Source organism: Dermacentor andersoni, chromosome 4, assembly GCF_023375885.2.
Source record: "Dermacentor andersoni chromosome 4, qqDerAnde1_hic_scaffold, whole genome shotgun sequence".
Taxonomy (NCBI): domain Eukaryota; kingdom Metazoa; phylum Arthropoda; class Arachnida; order Ixodida; family Ixodidae; genus Dermacentor; species Dermacentor andersoni.
In genome coordinates, this window is record NC_092817.1 from 95,856,809 (window position 1) to 95,873,588 (window position 16,780).

Sequence of the window (16,780 nt, forward strand, 5' to 3'; positions counted from 1 at the left end):
TTTATATGCGTGTTATTTCTGTATAGCCATGCCCCATATTTATATTAAAAGAAAGATAGTTTGGCTTTTCAGCTACTCTACACATGCCTCGTTCTATTTTTCTCCCCACTTTCATTCAATAATGGCCATTGATACCGTGACCAAATGACATTAATTTTTCCTGTGTAGCACCCCCACGGGTCGAATGGAATTCGTTGCATCGAATGTCATTCGAATCTAGTGACATTAAAAAGTGCAATGTGGCAAGGGTGTGGCACTTCGTGTAATATTCTATCGTGGTGCTATCGCATCTATAGCTTCGCCTTTTGGAGAAACTGCTATGTTCTTTTTTTTGTTATGACCCGTTCTTGCAATCCGTCTCATGCAAATAAGCTTCCAAAGATTCCACCTAGGTGAGCGCGCGCCAGCTTGATTGAGTCTGTCCGGGAAATCTGCGACACTACAGGACCTCACACGTACATCACCCTGCAAACACAAGGTACCGTTAACAAGACTTCCTGTGGGCAGATGTAGAATGACCTGGTAGCAACAGTTTTCGCTTGTAGCATGGGGCGCATTAACGAGGTAGCCTACACTCCCGTGTCCGCCAGCAACATAAGGAGGTGTCTGGAGGCGCAGATGTGATGCGAGTCAGAGAACAGCAGTTACTATGTCGAGACCGCAAGAAGGCCCAGGTCTAAAAATGATGTGCGGGGAGAAGCCCCTGCCTTGAAGAAAGCGCGGCAGAAGCAAAAGAGGTGCGCAATTGCCTCGGCCTCTGCGCACGCTGAGCAGGACGGGTATTGACCCAAGCCCTTTCTGTAGTTATGGGATGCCGTCCAGGAGCCAGCCAATCCGTAGGCGCAGCAAGATAGAGATCACTCCTTCCATGTGAGGCCGCGATCAGGGAGGGGATGTGGGTGGGGTCGATTGCTGTTGACGCCGAGATACGTGTGGACAGCAGCAAGCTGCTGCTACAACATGTGCCTCGCATAGTCGAAAGCCGTTGCAGTGGGGCTGACGGGTGCTGTGGTGTGGTGTGCTGCTTTTACCAAGGCCTCTGTCTCGTCGTGACCCTGGGCGCCGACGTGAGAGGGGAGCCACTAAAGGGACCGCTCCAAGCAACTGAAAACAAGAGCGCAAAGCTTTTCTGACAGCAGTGCGACGTCAAGACTGCTGGTCTCCGGATATTGAAGAGCTTGGAGCTGGAGGTAGGGGAGGGGGGGTCGTGGGTCGCGGCGCCCTACACCAGAGCGCACAACGGTCGGGATTCTGCAGGATGCTGTGGCAGATCAAAAGTTGATATGGACTCAGCCATCCGTGTGGATGTGCCGGCGTTCATCCAGCCGGTCCTGCAGCGGGGACCCAGAACGCCTGGTAAGAGATGCGGGATGGCGACCAGAATTTCGGGAAGCCCTATAGCGTGGTGCTCACCTCCACTGGCTGATGATGTGGAGTAGGTGGCGGAATGGCTAGCCTGAGAGGATGACCGACAACCTTCTCGTATAGCTGGCACAGGCTGCTCATATACAAGTGCTGTCGGCTCTCCAACCTTCAGAGAAGAGCCGCGCTACCTGGGGCCCACGGTGGAGCCGGTCAACGTGATGGTGGCCACGCTGCAGCAGCAACAACGACAGCGGCAATTCGCCTCGGTGAAAGTGGCACCGGTGTGTGAGCTCCTTGGCAGCCCAAGCATCATCTGGGTGGGTTTCCGGTGCTGCCGCTCTAGGTGGTCCAGGCGAATTCGTGGTTGGGTCAACAAGGGAGCGCATGAAGTAGCCTCGGCGTAACCACGGTGCCGTATAGGCGGAGACACCACTTTGCCGCGCATCCTGTGCCACAGAAAAACCCATGACCAAACGTCTTTTAGACTTTGAGCAGTTGGCCTATGCGTGCATTTACCGCTGGCCCGGCAAATTCACTAATACACTAAATATGACTGCTATTAATAGACTGCTAAACTACCGATAGTTTAAGTAGTCTCAGGTCCGATAGCTGCTGGGCCGGTTGTGTGTTCATCCGGATGGTGGCCGCCACTGCGCTCGCTCGCTCGCTTAAAGTACCCGCAGGAAGTCCTCGCTGCAATTGAGAGAGAGAATCCTCCGGAAGGTTTCCTGATGAATAAATATGCAATGTCCTGACCCGGGGTTGCGAGCCGACAAGGGCTTCAGTTGTATGGGAAGGTTGTCGGATCCCCAGTCAGAAGCCGCGACCCAGTTGTAGGAATATAATTTTCAGTGATGCTCAGTTTGATTGCCGAGCTCACCTTGTGGGCAACACGGCCCACGCAATTTCCCTCCCCTGTGCTTATTATGACAAGGCCGGCCTGAAGTGTAGCAGTTACCAGAGCGTTGCCACAGCTGTTGCAGCTGCGACTGCCCCAGGCCGTAGGATGCGCGCTGAAGCCGGTCACCCCTAGTTCGCATGGTGTCTACAGTGTTTTCGAATATCGCCGGGAGGCTGCCTGGCCGACGATGCGAATCGCGTGCTATATTACATAGCAAAATAAAGTTGGCGTTGCACATAGTTCGTTTCCCAGCACTCTGGAGTCGGCAGTCGAGCCCTAATGGTGAGCATATCCTTTCAACGCGTCGCGTGCGTCTGGTTGATTGTGGCATATTCGCTGCCAATGTCACCAGGTCGTTTTATCAAGAACTCCGTGTCGGTGGCGTAGCCAATGGGGTGGCACATACCCTGCTTCCCGCTTCCTGTACCCAGTCATGTGGCTCAAAAAAAAAAAAAAACAATTTCTGGCTCCCTCAATGCTCTATGGTAATGGCTTTTCCAGTCGAGATATGTTACAGTCTTTTATTTTGTAAAGCTTGATGCCCTGGTGCGAGATAAACAATGATTAGAAAATCACAACGCGAAAATTTTAGGAGCAGGAAAGCTAGCAAGACACGTTTACGTGGAGCTTCGTTGGTTACCTGGATTGCAATGAATGCTTGCTGCGGCACACCGCATTGCAAGCGGAGATACCTGTCATTGTTGTCATCTGAGTGACACCGAAACAGAGTTCAAGGCTAGACAAACAATAATAACACGTTGCACGTATGTTACGTATCGACAATGTTCAGACTTTACTCGCCTCCAATTTAGATGGTGGGCGGAGCTCTGTGAGCACCTCTAGCTCCGTCGCCGTTCGATACTGCGGCTACATCTAACCTCAAAACTTAGTAACGATCTGCTAAAACGTTTCGCGACCAAAAATAATTCTTGAGACATCTCAAGAAAGCGCGAAAACTTGCCACTCGTCGTCACCAGAACGTTCATTGTGTGCCCTCAAGCACGATACCACTTACCAGCATGGCGCCAGACAATACATGACGCAGTGGTCGCAAAATGGCGGCACCCTCGATAAAACAATTTATACAATACCTTTATTTCGGTCAGAGATCGTCAAGCAGCATATACAACTTTGTATTGAAAGGACAAAAAATATTTTATAGTGATTGCTTCTGTCCAGAGTAAATTAAAGCTAGTCAACGTTGGTACCATAAGGACACCCCACAGGTGTTATGTGTTCAAGAGTACGCAAACTAGCCCAAAAAAGAGCTTCACTACAGTTAAACGCAACACATAAATGACAAGCAATCGTTTTTGACAGAAAGCACCATATAGAATTGTCTGTTCTGCTATCGCATAGAATTATGACATTCGAGACAGTAAACTTATTGAACATTCCCACGCAACCTATAACAAAAAAGAACATTTGTTACCTTTTGGTGGACTTTGGTGGGAGCAACTTTGGTGGACGGTGCTGGGTTATCGCTCTGGACAACGTTCTTCTACACATCCTCCGACGAAGCCGGCGCTTGCTCGGACTACCACCTGAAGACACGGACATGAACGAACCTCAAGCAGCTGACGGCAGCCAAGACACAAGCATGCAAGATGACAGTGAGCGCCCAAGGCAAGTCATCTGCTTGATCCCTCGGAAAGAACCACGCACCTTTTGACGCAAGGCTGATGAAGATGTCGACGACTGGCTCAAAAAAAAAAAAAAGCGGTCACAATGGGTGGAACGCAACGGCGCGACTTGCTAATGTCGTTTTCTTTCTCACCTGAACCGCACTTCTCTGGTTCAGTAACAACGAAAGCACGATGACAACGTGGGAAAGGTTCACTGCGGAAATCAAGAGTTGCTTCGGAGACTGACTTTCAAGAAGAAAAAAGGTTGACCATGCGCTTTTGCGTAGAGCACAGTTGCCCGTAGAAAGATGCACAACCCATATTGAAGAAATATTGAAACTGTGCAGAATTGTGAGAACCGGCATGTCGGATGAAGATAAGGTTGGACATCTTCTGAAGGGCATCACTGAAGGAGTCTACAATTTAGTTATATGAACAGAAGACCTGCGTACTCCGTCTTAATTAAGACGTCACTGCCGTGCTTTTGAGGCACTGAAGACACGTCGTGTATTGCCAAAGTTTGGTGGACTCGACAACGTGACCACGGTCGCAAGCGTGGACGTCTCCTCATCCAACGACACTGCCTTGCTAGTACAACTCGTTAAAGGAGAATTTGCGCACTTTCAACCACAAGGTGGAGGAAGAGACGCAGTACGGGAGTACCCCCAATGCACCCTTGACGCACACTGTTCTGAAGAGCCGCCGGTGCTTTGCCAACTGCAAACTAACAGCGAAATTCGGCCTTTGCATGGTAAACGCGCCCGCGTCGACTCGGCGGAGTTCCGGCATCCTTCACGTATCTTCGAACGTCGTCAGACCGCACCACCCCAACGGCTTGCACCCGGCACCTCCACCAAAGTTTTTACGGATGAGATGGATTTATTTACAAAGTGATCGAGGGGGATAGAGACGAGATCGCAGGCAGTCGGGCTTTTTCTTCAACGCGCGCAGTTCTTCTATCTCCTCTTCTTCCGCTCCGCCGCGCAACGTAACAATACATAAAAATTTGGCAGAAGCCCTCTCAGTATAACTGCCGACAGTGATGCGTGAACAATGAACCCATTACCGGCATAACGTACTGCCCCCGTCGAAACGAGTTGTGTATGAGGCGTGTACTGCCGTGGGATTCCTCTTTCGCGCTCCCTAGGAACACTAGACACCATAAGCCGCCGCGAAACCTGCACATGGCGTCTGATATGAATGGCGCGCCGCTGCGCGCAAATGCTGATAAACGCGTCATGCGGCAACCGGACTCTTCTCTAACACTTCTTTCTCGACACGCTGTGCCATCTAGTGGCACTCCCCGAAAAGTCCGCGCGTGGCCTCACAGATAAGAAGCGTGGCGCGTTCGTACCTGCGAACGCTTAGGATTCTTCCCTCGTTTGCCGCACATCCAGCGGCACATAAACAGTAACCCAATTTGGCGAGAGGTTCATTGAAGAGCGACACATACCTAGTGCACCCATGGCGCAGCTCGCTAAAGCGTTGACGTAAAACACGTTCAATGAAAAGCGCCACACACCCAGTGCATTTGCGGTACCGCCTGCTAAAGTGTTGTGCTGCTGTCCTTGAGGAACCCTTGTGACGCTGGTTGGCTTCCACCCAGCACCGGATAAATTTAAAGGATCTTTTTGTCATTGTACAGTGGCACATTCCTAGTGGCACATAGGCCTACCTAGTAACCCAACCGGCGTCAATGACGCTCATTGAAGAGCGCCAAACACCTGCTCGCACGTACCCATTGACGCAAGTAGGCATCAAGAAGGCTCAATGAAGACCACCACAGACCGAGTGAAACATGGCCGGTGCTCCAAGTCGGCGTCAAAGAGTTTCATCGAACAGCGGTATCTGCCCTGCCCAGCGTCTACAGTAACCTAGGTCCGCTTGAAAGAGGTTCGTTGAATAGAGGCACATACGTACACATTACCACATACTCAGTGACCCAATTAATGTTGCTCTGACAGTTGGCTTCGAACCCTATTCCGTCAACACAGCTTCCCCATGCACGCTGCATTTGATCAAGGACTACCCAGTGACACAGATAGGAGGGAAGATGATAAAATACAAACAAATATAGATAGATAAATAGTTGGCTCCCGGGAAGGGCGTGAATGGCCCTAAGAATGTTCATGCATTAATACCGTAATCAGCAGAAAATTATTTCCTTTTTTTTCTGAGATTATCATTGGTTACATGTCAACAATTATTGCAACGAGTCTTTAAATCCTTTTGTTTTTCATTCTGCAATAGAACAACGTGCTTATAACAAAGAATCAAGACTAAATATCTTGATACGTCCTTACGCAGCTGTTATATAACCGCAAAAAAAGCAGTAAAAGGGGAGTGTCAAAAGCTCAAATGAGTTTGCTAGTAAAGCCCGCACTGCGAGTATTTTCAACCATAGAACGTACTTCGCATAAAATTTTACATTTCTCACGTTTGCCAGAATACCGCCATTATAAAGTTTTGGTTTGCGCGTCTCGAAAGCAGTTTAACAGAGTGCTCGTAAAGCATAGTTTAGAAGAAGCATACAAGTTTCACAGAAATCGGCATGGTGTTGAAATTTCATTAGATGGAATGTTTTCCGCTCAAAAATTGCACAAAAGCACAAATGAGACACACAGGTCGGGATAACGTAGAACTATTTTAATCTATTTTTATTCCAAATACGCCATTACCCCTCCGTTATTGGTCACAATGAGTTGGAGTTCCACCCATATGGGCTGCCATTGTAACTTATCAGTGAAGGCTGATGGTGGATTTGGAATAAAAACAAATAAGTTCTACCTTATTCAGGCCAGAGTCTCGCCCACAGAAAGCTACATAGCAAATATACGTGTTTGCATAAGGAACTTGGACGAGCTTTCTTTGTAGCTGTGTGCTACTTTTTGGTAGCTGACAGTCGTTTTCATGGAAGCATGTAAGATGAGATACAATAAGGAGCGATGCGATTGTCAGCAGACACTACGAGCTAATATTTTCCGAACAATTAGCATAGACCCAAATCTGTAACGCCATTCTGTGGCAGTTATTTTTTGCAGGAGCTGATGGAATTAGCGAACACCGAGGAGGCTCGCCCAGCATGTTCTTATCGCATGCGGGGCGCCCAGACCCCTGGGGCCATGTCGACAGATGGGGCCTGGTGTCTAGATTAAGTGCGCTTGCTCTAAACGAAGGTTCGAGATTAAAATATTCAGGTCTACATAGATGAAAGCAATTGGCCTTCATTTGTGTTTCTCGACACTTTTGGATGAACGGTATGTATAAGCCCGCTGCTACACAGAAACATTCCGTACAATTTCTACCTAATAACACTCGGCATATCAAAGTATAGTAACTTGAATATAGTACTGCATGGGAAAAAGTACCTTCACCGGCATCCTGTTCTAACGATGAGGTGTCAAAAACGAGACGTTCTAAATTCGGCATATCTTTATAACTGTTTTGAGAGTCTTATTGTAATCACTTAAAAATTATGCATTATATCAATTACCAAGCGTGAACATACAAGAGCTAGATGAAAAGGAATACAAGATAGGCCAACAGATTGAATAATCAAAATCCATTATCTGCAAGTAACGCGTCGAAAACCAGAATACAATGTGAGTGTGGAGGAACGCCTAGGTTTTGTGGTATGACTGACATGCATTACGTGTTTTCTGCATTGGTGTCTACTCTTCATTTGTTGCTATCTTTTGACAAACATGGATATTGCTGTTTCCTCTAAAAGAAAATCACTAACAGAATCCCATTTTTCTGCAAATCCTTCACGCCTCTTCTTGCACATGTTCTCGACGACGACTGTAATTTTTGTTGAATAATGATTATGAAATGTGTTCTAAAGAATTAGGCTTAAAAGTCATAACCATAATATTTATGCATAAATATGCAGATTTTATTTATGCATATCAGGGAACCTATATTTTTTGGACCTTCTACTTATGCTAAATCCTGTCGCTTTAGAGATGAGCGTAGATAAATTATTCTTCAAAATATACGAGCCTGGCTTTCGTTCAAGACGTGCCGTATTGGTATCACAACTATATATCAAAACTTAAGGATGTTCGTGAGCCAGTTGCGGCGAAATTCACTACGCTCGTCAAGCGCGCGTTATTACAGAAGTGGTACATCCACCATTTCATGCTGTAATATTTTTTATATGCCAGGTACCCAGATGGTGAACTTAACAGAAGAAGCAAAGCAATATGTTGAGAAGCAAAATACATCAGGAAAAATTGATAGCTGGGGGTTAAGCGGTTATTACGAATACTGGATACAACAAGAGCAGGAGAGAAAAGGGTACGTATAGCTTTTCTTTGCGTAATATTGTGCTAAATACCTACACTTACTGGCGCGATCGAACATCTAAGCCTGTTATCTCCAGATATCTAACTTAAAGAGACCCTTGATAAACCTTTGCCATTGTGAAAAATTACTTAACAAATACCCATCAGGAAGAATTCTCAATCCCCAGATTGCGTCACGCCGCTACCGCCAGAAAGTTTCTGGCGGGCGGCCCCAACCTCGCAGCTTATGTCGTGTTGTCCACTGCTTCCCATGTTATGTTTCTGCTTGCTTTGCGTTTATGTGTGTGCGGAAAACACAAACGTAGGGATACAGATGCTCTGTAAAGTAAAATATAAGCGCAGGTAATTATTAATAATTCTCACAGTAACATTATTACTTCTGCTAAGAAACCATAGAAACTGCAAAGTCACAACCCGCTTCATTTTATCGCCATCAGCTTGTTTTATATCTATGCAAGACTAAGGCGGTTTTCAGATGTTTCCAATTACCCCTGTTTTACGTAAGCTGACACCATCGTATGCCTGCAAACTTTTTATTTCTTCCTACCATATACTTTGTGGACCAGCACCAATTCTGTAACTCTACTAGACCACTTGTCATATGGGCCGTGAAGCCTATCGCTTATACGGGACGACGACGCTTCCTTTCCGTGTGCCACCGTCAAAGATGCAGACGCATTGTGAAGCCGATGCGTGAAGCCGTGGCCGCTCACTTCACCGTGGTCAGCTGGAACGGTTCTTTCGCTCGAAGCACGGCCGAAGAGCGCTGGAATATGGTAGCGCATGAGCGCAGCCAGGTGGTTTTATTTCATATTTCGTGGGCTTTCTTCAAACACCGGAAAAGACCACCATGCAGCTTGTACGTTGCTACAAAAAATTGGATTGGTCCTTTCCGAATGCCCTCTACAACGTAATGAAACGCGCTTGGCCTTAAAGTGAATATTAAAGCAAGACACAATCAACTAATGAACTAATTGCAATATAAAATATACCCTAAAGAGCACCACATGAAGGCAAACCATATGTAGTTGGTGTCAGTCAGTTGCGCTAAACCACTTTTTCTTAATCATTGGTCCAAGTTCACACATATATATATATATATATATATATATATATGGGTGTCCGTGTCTGCGCGTTACGATTGAATAACGATATGGCGGGAGTTCCACAAGTCACATTATCATATCATGGGAAGCCGTTCACTGTTGTATAGGGTCATTCTGCACTCCACTGGTGAAGAATGCAAACAATACTCGATGTCACCTTTCAAGGAGTCGTTAAAGTTGTCAATACACAAGGTGAACTATAAACACCAAGAGGGCATAACTAACGTTCTAGAGCTGCAGTAGTTCAGCTTCTCTCGCCCAGCAAACAACAGGAATATAACAGCAAGCGCACCGAAGGAACATAGTCGCTAGAAGATGACATACTCATCGTGAAAAAGAACGGACTTAAGAATATATACCTGCGTTATGGACTGCGTCCAACTACTCTCAAGAACGCTCATCAACATTTTGGGCATAACGGCGTAAAGAAGATATGACTCCTGACACCACAATGTTATTGGACTGATATAGTAAACGATGTTTCCAACTACACTCAACATTGTGACACATGCAAGGTCACACCCGACCATAATGCTAATCAACGTCATTTTCTATCTGGACGGAACCCTGTGCATTTGGTTCAAAACACATGACGAGGAACTCAATAGTGGGGAGCTGTTCGAACAGAATTGGTCTGACCTTTTAGCAATCTGTACGGTCGACAGCAAGCCGCCAGAAAGCAGCTCGCTACCCGCGTCCAGCTGCTACTGAGTCACACATCTCCTAAATCCAAGATGTCCTCGCCCTTTATCACCAAATCGATTGTTGATGACAGAGTCTGTCAAGTAAAACATATCCTCAGTGGCATTGCGGATGACGCTTTCAATCTCCTGATCTTCAACATCTCCACTGTCGCCCCTTTCATAAAGGAATGCCGCCGTTTCTAGCTATCGAAGAACTGCCATGTCGCTTATCAGTTTTCACGCCTCCAGAGTACCACCGCGACATCATCCTGCATCGACCAAGACCGCCCACGAGCCACATGCTACTACGTGACTCGTGTTGTGCTGAATAGGGCAAAGTATTCAACAAATTCGCTGATTGACTTCATTTAATTTTTTTATTTGACCTTGGGTATGGGCTCATTCTTCGATACTCTATGGAATGCTTATGTGCCATTGTGACAGACGAAGTAAAGAATCTATAAATGTATTTAATTATGGATTATACTTATTTCGGGATACATCTGCCACCACTATAGTTCCCTCAGCAAGCATCTTACATCGCCTTCGTACTCTCGACATCGAAGACGTCTCATGTCTCATACTGCGCATACGTCTTATTTGGTGTTTGCATTTTGCATACCTTATCAACGGTGTACTGCACCAATGCTTATAAAAAAATTCGTCAGCGCTTCCACTCTGTGAAGGACGAGCTGCGAAGCTCAATCGACGCATCTGTGTATATATAGGTATATTATTATTATTATTATTATTATTATTATTATTATTATTATTATTATTATTATTATTATTATTGAAAGACACACACAACGAATAATCTTTTGACTGTGGAGTGATTTTTATTCTCTTATGAAGTAGTGAAGTGTGCAAGTATACCGCCGCATGGCAGACGGGAATTCTACAATATTTACAACTTCACTATGAACTACCCAATTCAGAAAAGTAGATGAAACTCCTAGTAATGCTAGAGTTGTCATCGCACCTAATTGTCATTTAATTTTTTTCGGTAGAGTTTTCGTAAAACAAGAGTTACAGCCGTTTTCTGTAACCGTACTCGCTCCGGAGACGGCTATGTATTGACATCAGACAGCAATTCTGTAAAGTTTACCACTTCACCTTGAACTAACTATTTATGACTAGTATTTGAAACTCAGGGTAACGATAGCGTCGTTTTAGAGGCCAATTTCAGTATATTTCTTTCCAAGATACCTACATTAGATTGAGAGCTACAGAGCACTCGCGAGAAACTGGAGCCGGAAATTTTTTTGTGTCGATGCGACGCATAGACGGACGGACATCGACCACCGCCGGAGGGTAGCTATATACAGCTTCGCTTTAAATTGCACGAGAATACAGTTGTGACTTTGTCTGTGCGTAATCGGAAGCATTGTATGATGTTACCTGTTGCATAAGTTGAAACTACACAAAATTTATGTATCTTTAATCGTTAGTTAGAATTTCATTAACTACTTGAATAAAGCTTCGCTTCACATAGCTTCGACATGCGTTTTGGATCAGCGTTTTCTTTACGTTCCAGCCAGCTAGCGGTACATACTGGAATACGTACCACTACCGGGATATATCGCTGACGTGAAGTCACGCGACTTAATGAATCATCCTGTTTTACCGGAGAAATCTAATGTCAGTTTATATTATATGTAATTCGGCAACTAACATTTGTGCGTCATATATTCGCAGGCACTATATCTTCGCAACGACGGAGAGCCTGAAATGTGTTCCGGAGGCCAATGCGGAAGGGCTGCAATTTGGCAAAGATATTCGCAGCTGCACGGAAGAGTTCAGCTTGTTTATTACGGAAGGCATGACGTCTCCATTCCGCGCAATAACAGAAGTTAACTTTCCCCTAATGGGAAAAGCATGGGCGGGAGTAAAAAAACCTGTACGAGTAGACTTAAACAACCAAACTCAAATATTCGAAACGATCCGCGAAGTACCATACAGACGATCTGAGATGGTGAGTGAGCGGAGGCTATTATTCAATATCTCTTACTGTACCAATAAGTAATGTCGCAAGAAACCAAGTAAGAGTGATCGTAACATCATGCCGTAGTGTAATAATCAATGCACACTATTTAACCTCTGTCATATGGACACACCGCGGGAGATCTGGAAATATAATGTGCCATATGACAGAAAAGAAGTGAACATGAGTACTACAAGAGTTCAATGTTGCATGTCAATTAGAATTGTCCTAAATATTTAGAAAAATTCGCTGACTGAAGACGGCATTATGCACGGCAGTTGAAATGCGGCGTAAAGCCAAGGTGAGATTGAACACCGAAATCCCGCAATCGGCGACATCATAGCTTGTAGAAGCTATGCAAGCGGCTCCTTTTGGTCACACAATACAGGTTTCAGCTGAGCCGGCGCTTCTATGTAACGTCTTGGGTGGCATATAAATGGGTGCCCCCCCCACTCCCCCAATCTCAGGAAATGCCCAATTCTGGGCGGTTCTTCGTCAAAGAAGACTATATGCGAGCTGGCTCGAATTCATTGTCTGCCTTCATGCGCATGCTAGCCTGCTCCTCGCTTTCCCTTTCCTGTGAAGTGTACATAGGTGTTCAAATCCAATAATAGCAATAATAATTCTAAAGAGGGTACTTCGTCAGCGGCTACACGAGAAAGTGCCACAACCGTTCTGAACAGTCAATGACTACAGGATCGAAAACGTGCATCTGTGAAAGTACGCATAACATTTTTGTTACGGGTAAGGCATACCATATTTTCAAAAAGCTGATTTCCTCAGAACAACGAAGCAGGAACAAAGAACCTGTTTTCCGCGTACAGAAAGTTCCTATCTGCGAATAACGAAAATGTGTGATTGTATCTTCTAATCTCTTGGATAACGTAAACTATACGTGCGATTGGCACTCCTTATCTGCACGATAAATACGCTCTGTAAGAAAAATTTAAGCAGTTGATTTAGGGAACAAATTGCCGTAACGGAACTGAGTACAGTAAGCGTGCAAGGAATGTGCCCCGTGTTCATTATTTAGTAACAACGCCGAGACTACGATAAGCTTTCAAGTTTATCCGAACTTGCTGTGAAATGCGTTAGCGTTGTATTAACTTTCATCGAGGGTAACGTTGTGCACTGCGGGACAGATCATTTCGAATATTGTTGCATTTTGTGAGATCTTGTGACGACGAATCCGCCGAACTGTGTGAAGTGTTAAGAAACCTGCTAAATAGAACGTATGTAACCCCGGAGCAGCTTTCACCTCGAAGCTCCAATTTTACCAGAGCCAAATAACAAGCGTTTGATTAACTTTAGTAAAATAAAACTGTAGCAGTGATTAACCGAAAATATTTCGTGTATTAAGTGGAAAGTTGCCGTAACTAGCGCGGCGTAGCTGCGGTAACTTCAAAAAATATTTAGAGCATTTTCGACTGGTTGTTTCAGAGCACGCCATTTGCTCTACAAAGAGAAAATATAATGAACCACAATATTCAAGGCTTATATGCAGTATATGTGTTATTTAAAATTAATTACGAGGCTACAATATAAATATTCTAATCGGGTTCAACCAGTAAGAAAGCTTAATCACTGTCTTTAATGGTCTTTGTAGCACTTCTCCACCGATCATACTAGTCAAATGCGACCCATTCACGTGTGAAGATGCCTTGTACACAAGTCGTGCACACATTGGAGCAATGATCTGATGTATAATACCTTTGCATCAATGTAACTATTCTTCTACAACTTTTAGTGATTGCGCTTCAAAGCAAATGCGGGGCTCTGCAGTACAGGCTGATTTGCTTTTCATTGACATTTGATACAGTGTAAGCCCCCTTAACAGCTTCACTATAAGAAGTTTCAGTTACGCCCAAAGGCCAATACGTTTAAAGCGATGGCACAGCGATGGCCTTGTCGATCTCCTAGGACCGCGTTTTACATACGCGCGGCGCCACACGTTCACGCGACGCGGCACGCAGAAAAACTGCTTCTCCGCATCAGAAACTGCGCCCTGCTAGATTCCAGGCGACCCATAACGCAGACGTGATGAGCAATGCAAGCAGCAGCGTTTCGGGCATCGTACCTTCATGGCGTACGAGGTGGCACCAATGAAAAAGTATCGACGTCCATAATCGCCAAATAAAAGGATTAGCTGGGTTTAACGTGAAGCTTACTGTCTCTTCCACTCGAACCACATTCGAGGCCACAACGGTGTAGGTTCGATTTACTTCGCCAAAATACTTTGGTGGCACCGCTGCAGATTCAACTGAGCGGAGCGTGGCAGTGCATCCACTTGGCTGCGTCCTTTTTCCAGCCAAAAGCGCTGCGCATCGCTCGCTTCCCTGCAGGCTTAACACTATGCTCGCGGGAAATGCATACTTCGTCTATACCGTTGCAGCACGACGGTGGGAATGCGACTCGAGTTCCTGCGTAATTGCTTTCAAAATCAAAAATACAATTTTCTTCATAGCATGTCACAATCAGAAGGTCGCAAAACCTGTTAAATGCTCACATTGTGCTATCCGTAATTTTTCAATGTTTTGCAATTACTCACTGTTCATTAATGATTGTTACCTAAGACACAAAGCAAATCATTGTATAATATCAACTACTCTATTTTTTATAAAGCGTTCGCTTAACATTAGTTGAATCTTCACTGAAACTTAGCCGAGCATTATCACAACAAAAAATTCGCTTAGTTTGTTCTCATCAGATGAGTTGAGAAACGGGTGCAAAGAACTATAAAAATCCGCTCTTGTCCTAAATTGACGCGTACAAAGCTCTCAAATCTATTCTATTTTGCCTTGGTGATGACCACCTTCTCACCTTTTGCTATTCTTTGTAGTGCCAATTTGTTTTCTTTGTTATTTTCTTCTCACTGATTTCGCTTCCGTGTGAACGTTATTTGATTTATGTAATAGAGGATTGAAAATTTGTAACCATGGAATCTGGAGGCTTGTTCAGATTAGTGTAACTAATTAAGCTCTTCTCTTTCAGAGATCGTGCACATTCAAAGTTAATGTGACTTTACAAGGACAGTTTGCCTATCACATGAAGAGGGACAAAGTAGAAGACGGCGAATACGTGCCTGTCGTTGTAGGAGTACTCGCAAACAAAACGAAAAAACTGTACAATGAAGGCGACCGGCTGGTGTACACCATTATAGGATCCTATAATGAGAAAGTATGCGTTCAGTGAAATAAAACAAATAAACGGTTTGCCGTTAGTACTACAAATGAGAGTGGTTTTCTTCTATTTCACACAGTCATCAGAACGCTTCATTGGATATTCATATGCCCGAAAAAAAAAATATATATAGCACGCTATTACTTCACGACACATGACCATATGAATACGTGATTTCATCGCGCAGGCTTGCGAACAAAGGAACTGGCCCAGAAAAGAAGTATTTGTTTAGTTGGATTGCAGGCATAGATTGAATGCTCTTTCACACGTAGCGACCTAGCGAAAAAAATCTCTGCTGCAACGTAGATCTCCCAGCGGATTTTTTTAACAGCTGTCACATAAATCGGCGACTGCACGAGTTTCGTATCAGCAACGCCGAAGGTTGGCCTCCGGTATTGCACTATTTACGCCTGTATGTGTCGGTCAGTATCTAGAAGGATGTATTTGCGAATATATATCGTGTGTGCGAGTTATTTGAAGACAAGGCTTGTAATCACCATATGTATTAAAATCTCATTGTCGCCTATCTAGCACATTTAATTCAGGGTATCAGCTCCCAGTCTGACACAGAATGTAAATCAAAGCGTAGTCTTAGCTGCCTTACACGCCGGTCAGAGCGACTTGCTGATTATAACTTTTTTGTATTAATGCGTTATCTTATCCTACCTCGATCGTTGCTAAGTTTCGCGCTATTGGCGTCGTCAGCAGTAAGAGAGGTGAACGAGAGAGGTGAGAGTTGCACAGAAGATGCTTCCACTAATGAGATATAAGTTTTCAGTGACGTGACGCAATGGTTAGTTCTCTGTAACACCACCAGGTGTTGCCCCTCACGCACCACGAGCCGCGGAACCCACCAATAGTATATACCATCGTCGTCACGCCGTCCTCGTCAGGCCATTGTAGTCCTTAATGTATCGTCGTCTAACATACGTTGTCAGGCCGCCGTCCTAATCATTGCATCGTTATTTGTCATTCGATTCTCGTTGTACCGTCGTAGTCGCGCCATCGTCGACATACAGTCGTCGTCGTACACTTGTCATCCCATTGTCCTCATAGCGCAGTCCTCACGCTGTCACCGTCATATTGTCGTCATCATTTCAAAATGGTGTTCCCATCGTTGTCATGCTGTCGCAAGTCACACCGCTTAGAAAGCCGGCGAGCGCTCGAGCATCGGGAAGCAGCATAAGAGTTTAAACGGCAATGCCATAAAACAACGTTTACACAAAAATGCCTTGAAGGACGCAGCACCTTCCGAACCCCAAAAGATTTGGCGAGCTCGAGATCGGCAGCGAAATCCCCTAGCTCGCACCACAGATAACGCTTAAACATTGCCTTACAAACTCTAATCATCGTGTTAGTTTTGCAGCGAAGCTGCATATAATTAGGATCCCAGGATTTCTTCATCTGCATATAAAAAACCTCAACCAATCACAGCGGGAGGCGCGCGCCTCATGCTTAGCAGGGTTCCTTGCAACGCCACCAGAAGGAGCTCGCCTCCGCGCATCCGCGGCAGCGGCGGCGCCTGCCGTGAGCGAAAAAAAAAAGGACCTGGAAGCTCGCCTTCACGCATAGAATTCGTGTTTCTCAGTAAAGATTACGGTTTCATAAGCTGCAGTTGTCGCAAGCGGC

The 16,780-nt window shown here is 45.2% G+C and overlaps 1 protein-coding gene across 1 annotated transcript; it reads left to right on the forward strand.

The window, feature by feature from the left end:
• Positions 1–1,283: 1,283 nt before the first annotated feature.
• On the forward strand, positions 1,284–15,163 carry LOC126536817 (uncharacterized). Its single transcript, XM_055074181.1, has 6 exons — positions 1,284–1,356; positions 1,489–1,682; positions 3,687–3,879; positions 8,058–8,190; positions 11,686–11,962; positions 14,963–15,163. Exons 1-6 carry the CDS (start codon positions 1,284–1,286, stop codon positions 15,161–15,163), a joined length of 1,071 nt encoding a protein of 356 aa, XP_054930156.1.
• Positions 15,164–16,780: the final 1,617 nt, after the last annotated feature.

What these genes read in the sequence shown, in the direction of transcription:
- LOC126536817 (XM_055074181.1), top strand. Translation starts at nt 1,284, where the DNA reads ATGGACTCAGCCATCCGTGTGGATGTGCCGGCGTTCATCCAGCCGGTC. An exon ending in GCAGCCCAAGCATCATCTGG is followed by an intron (nt 1,683 to 3,686) that starts GTGGGTTTCCGG and finishes ATAACAAAAAAG; the next exon opens with AACATTTGTTACCTTTTGGT. An exon ending in CAAGAGCAGGAGAGAAAAGG is followed by an intron (nt 8,191 to 11,685) that starts GTACGTATAGCT and finishes ATATATTCGCAG; the next exon opens with GCACTATATCTTCGCAACGA.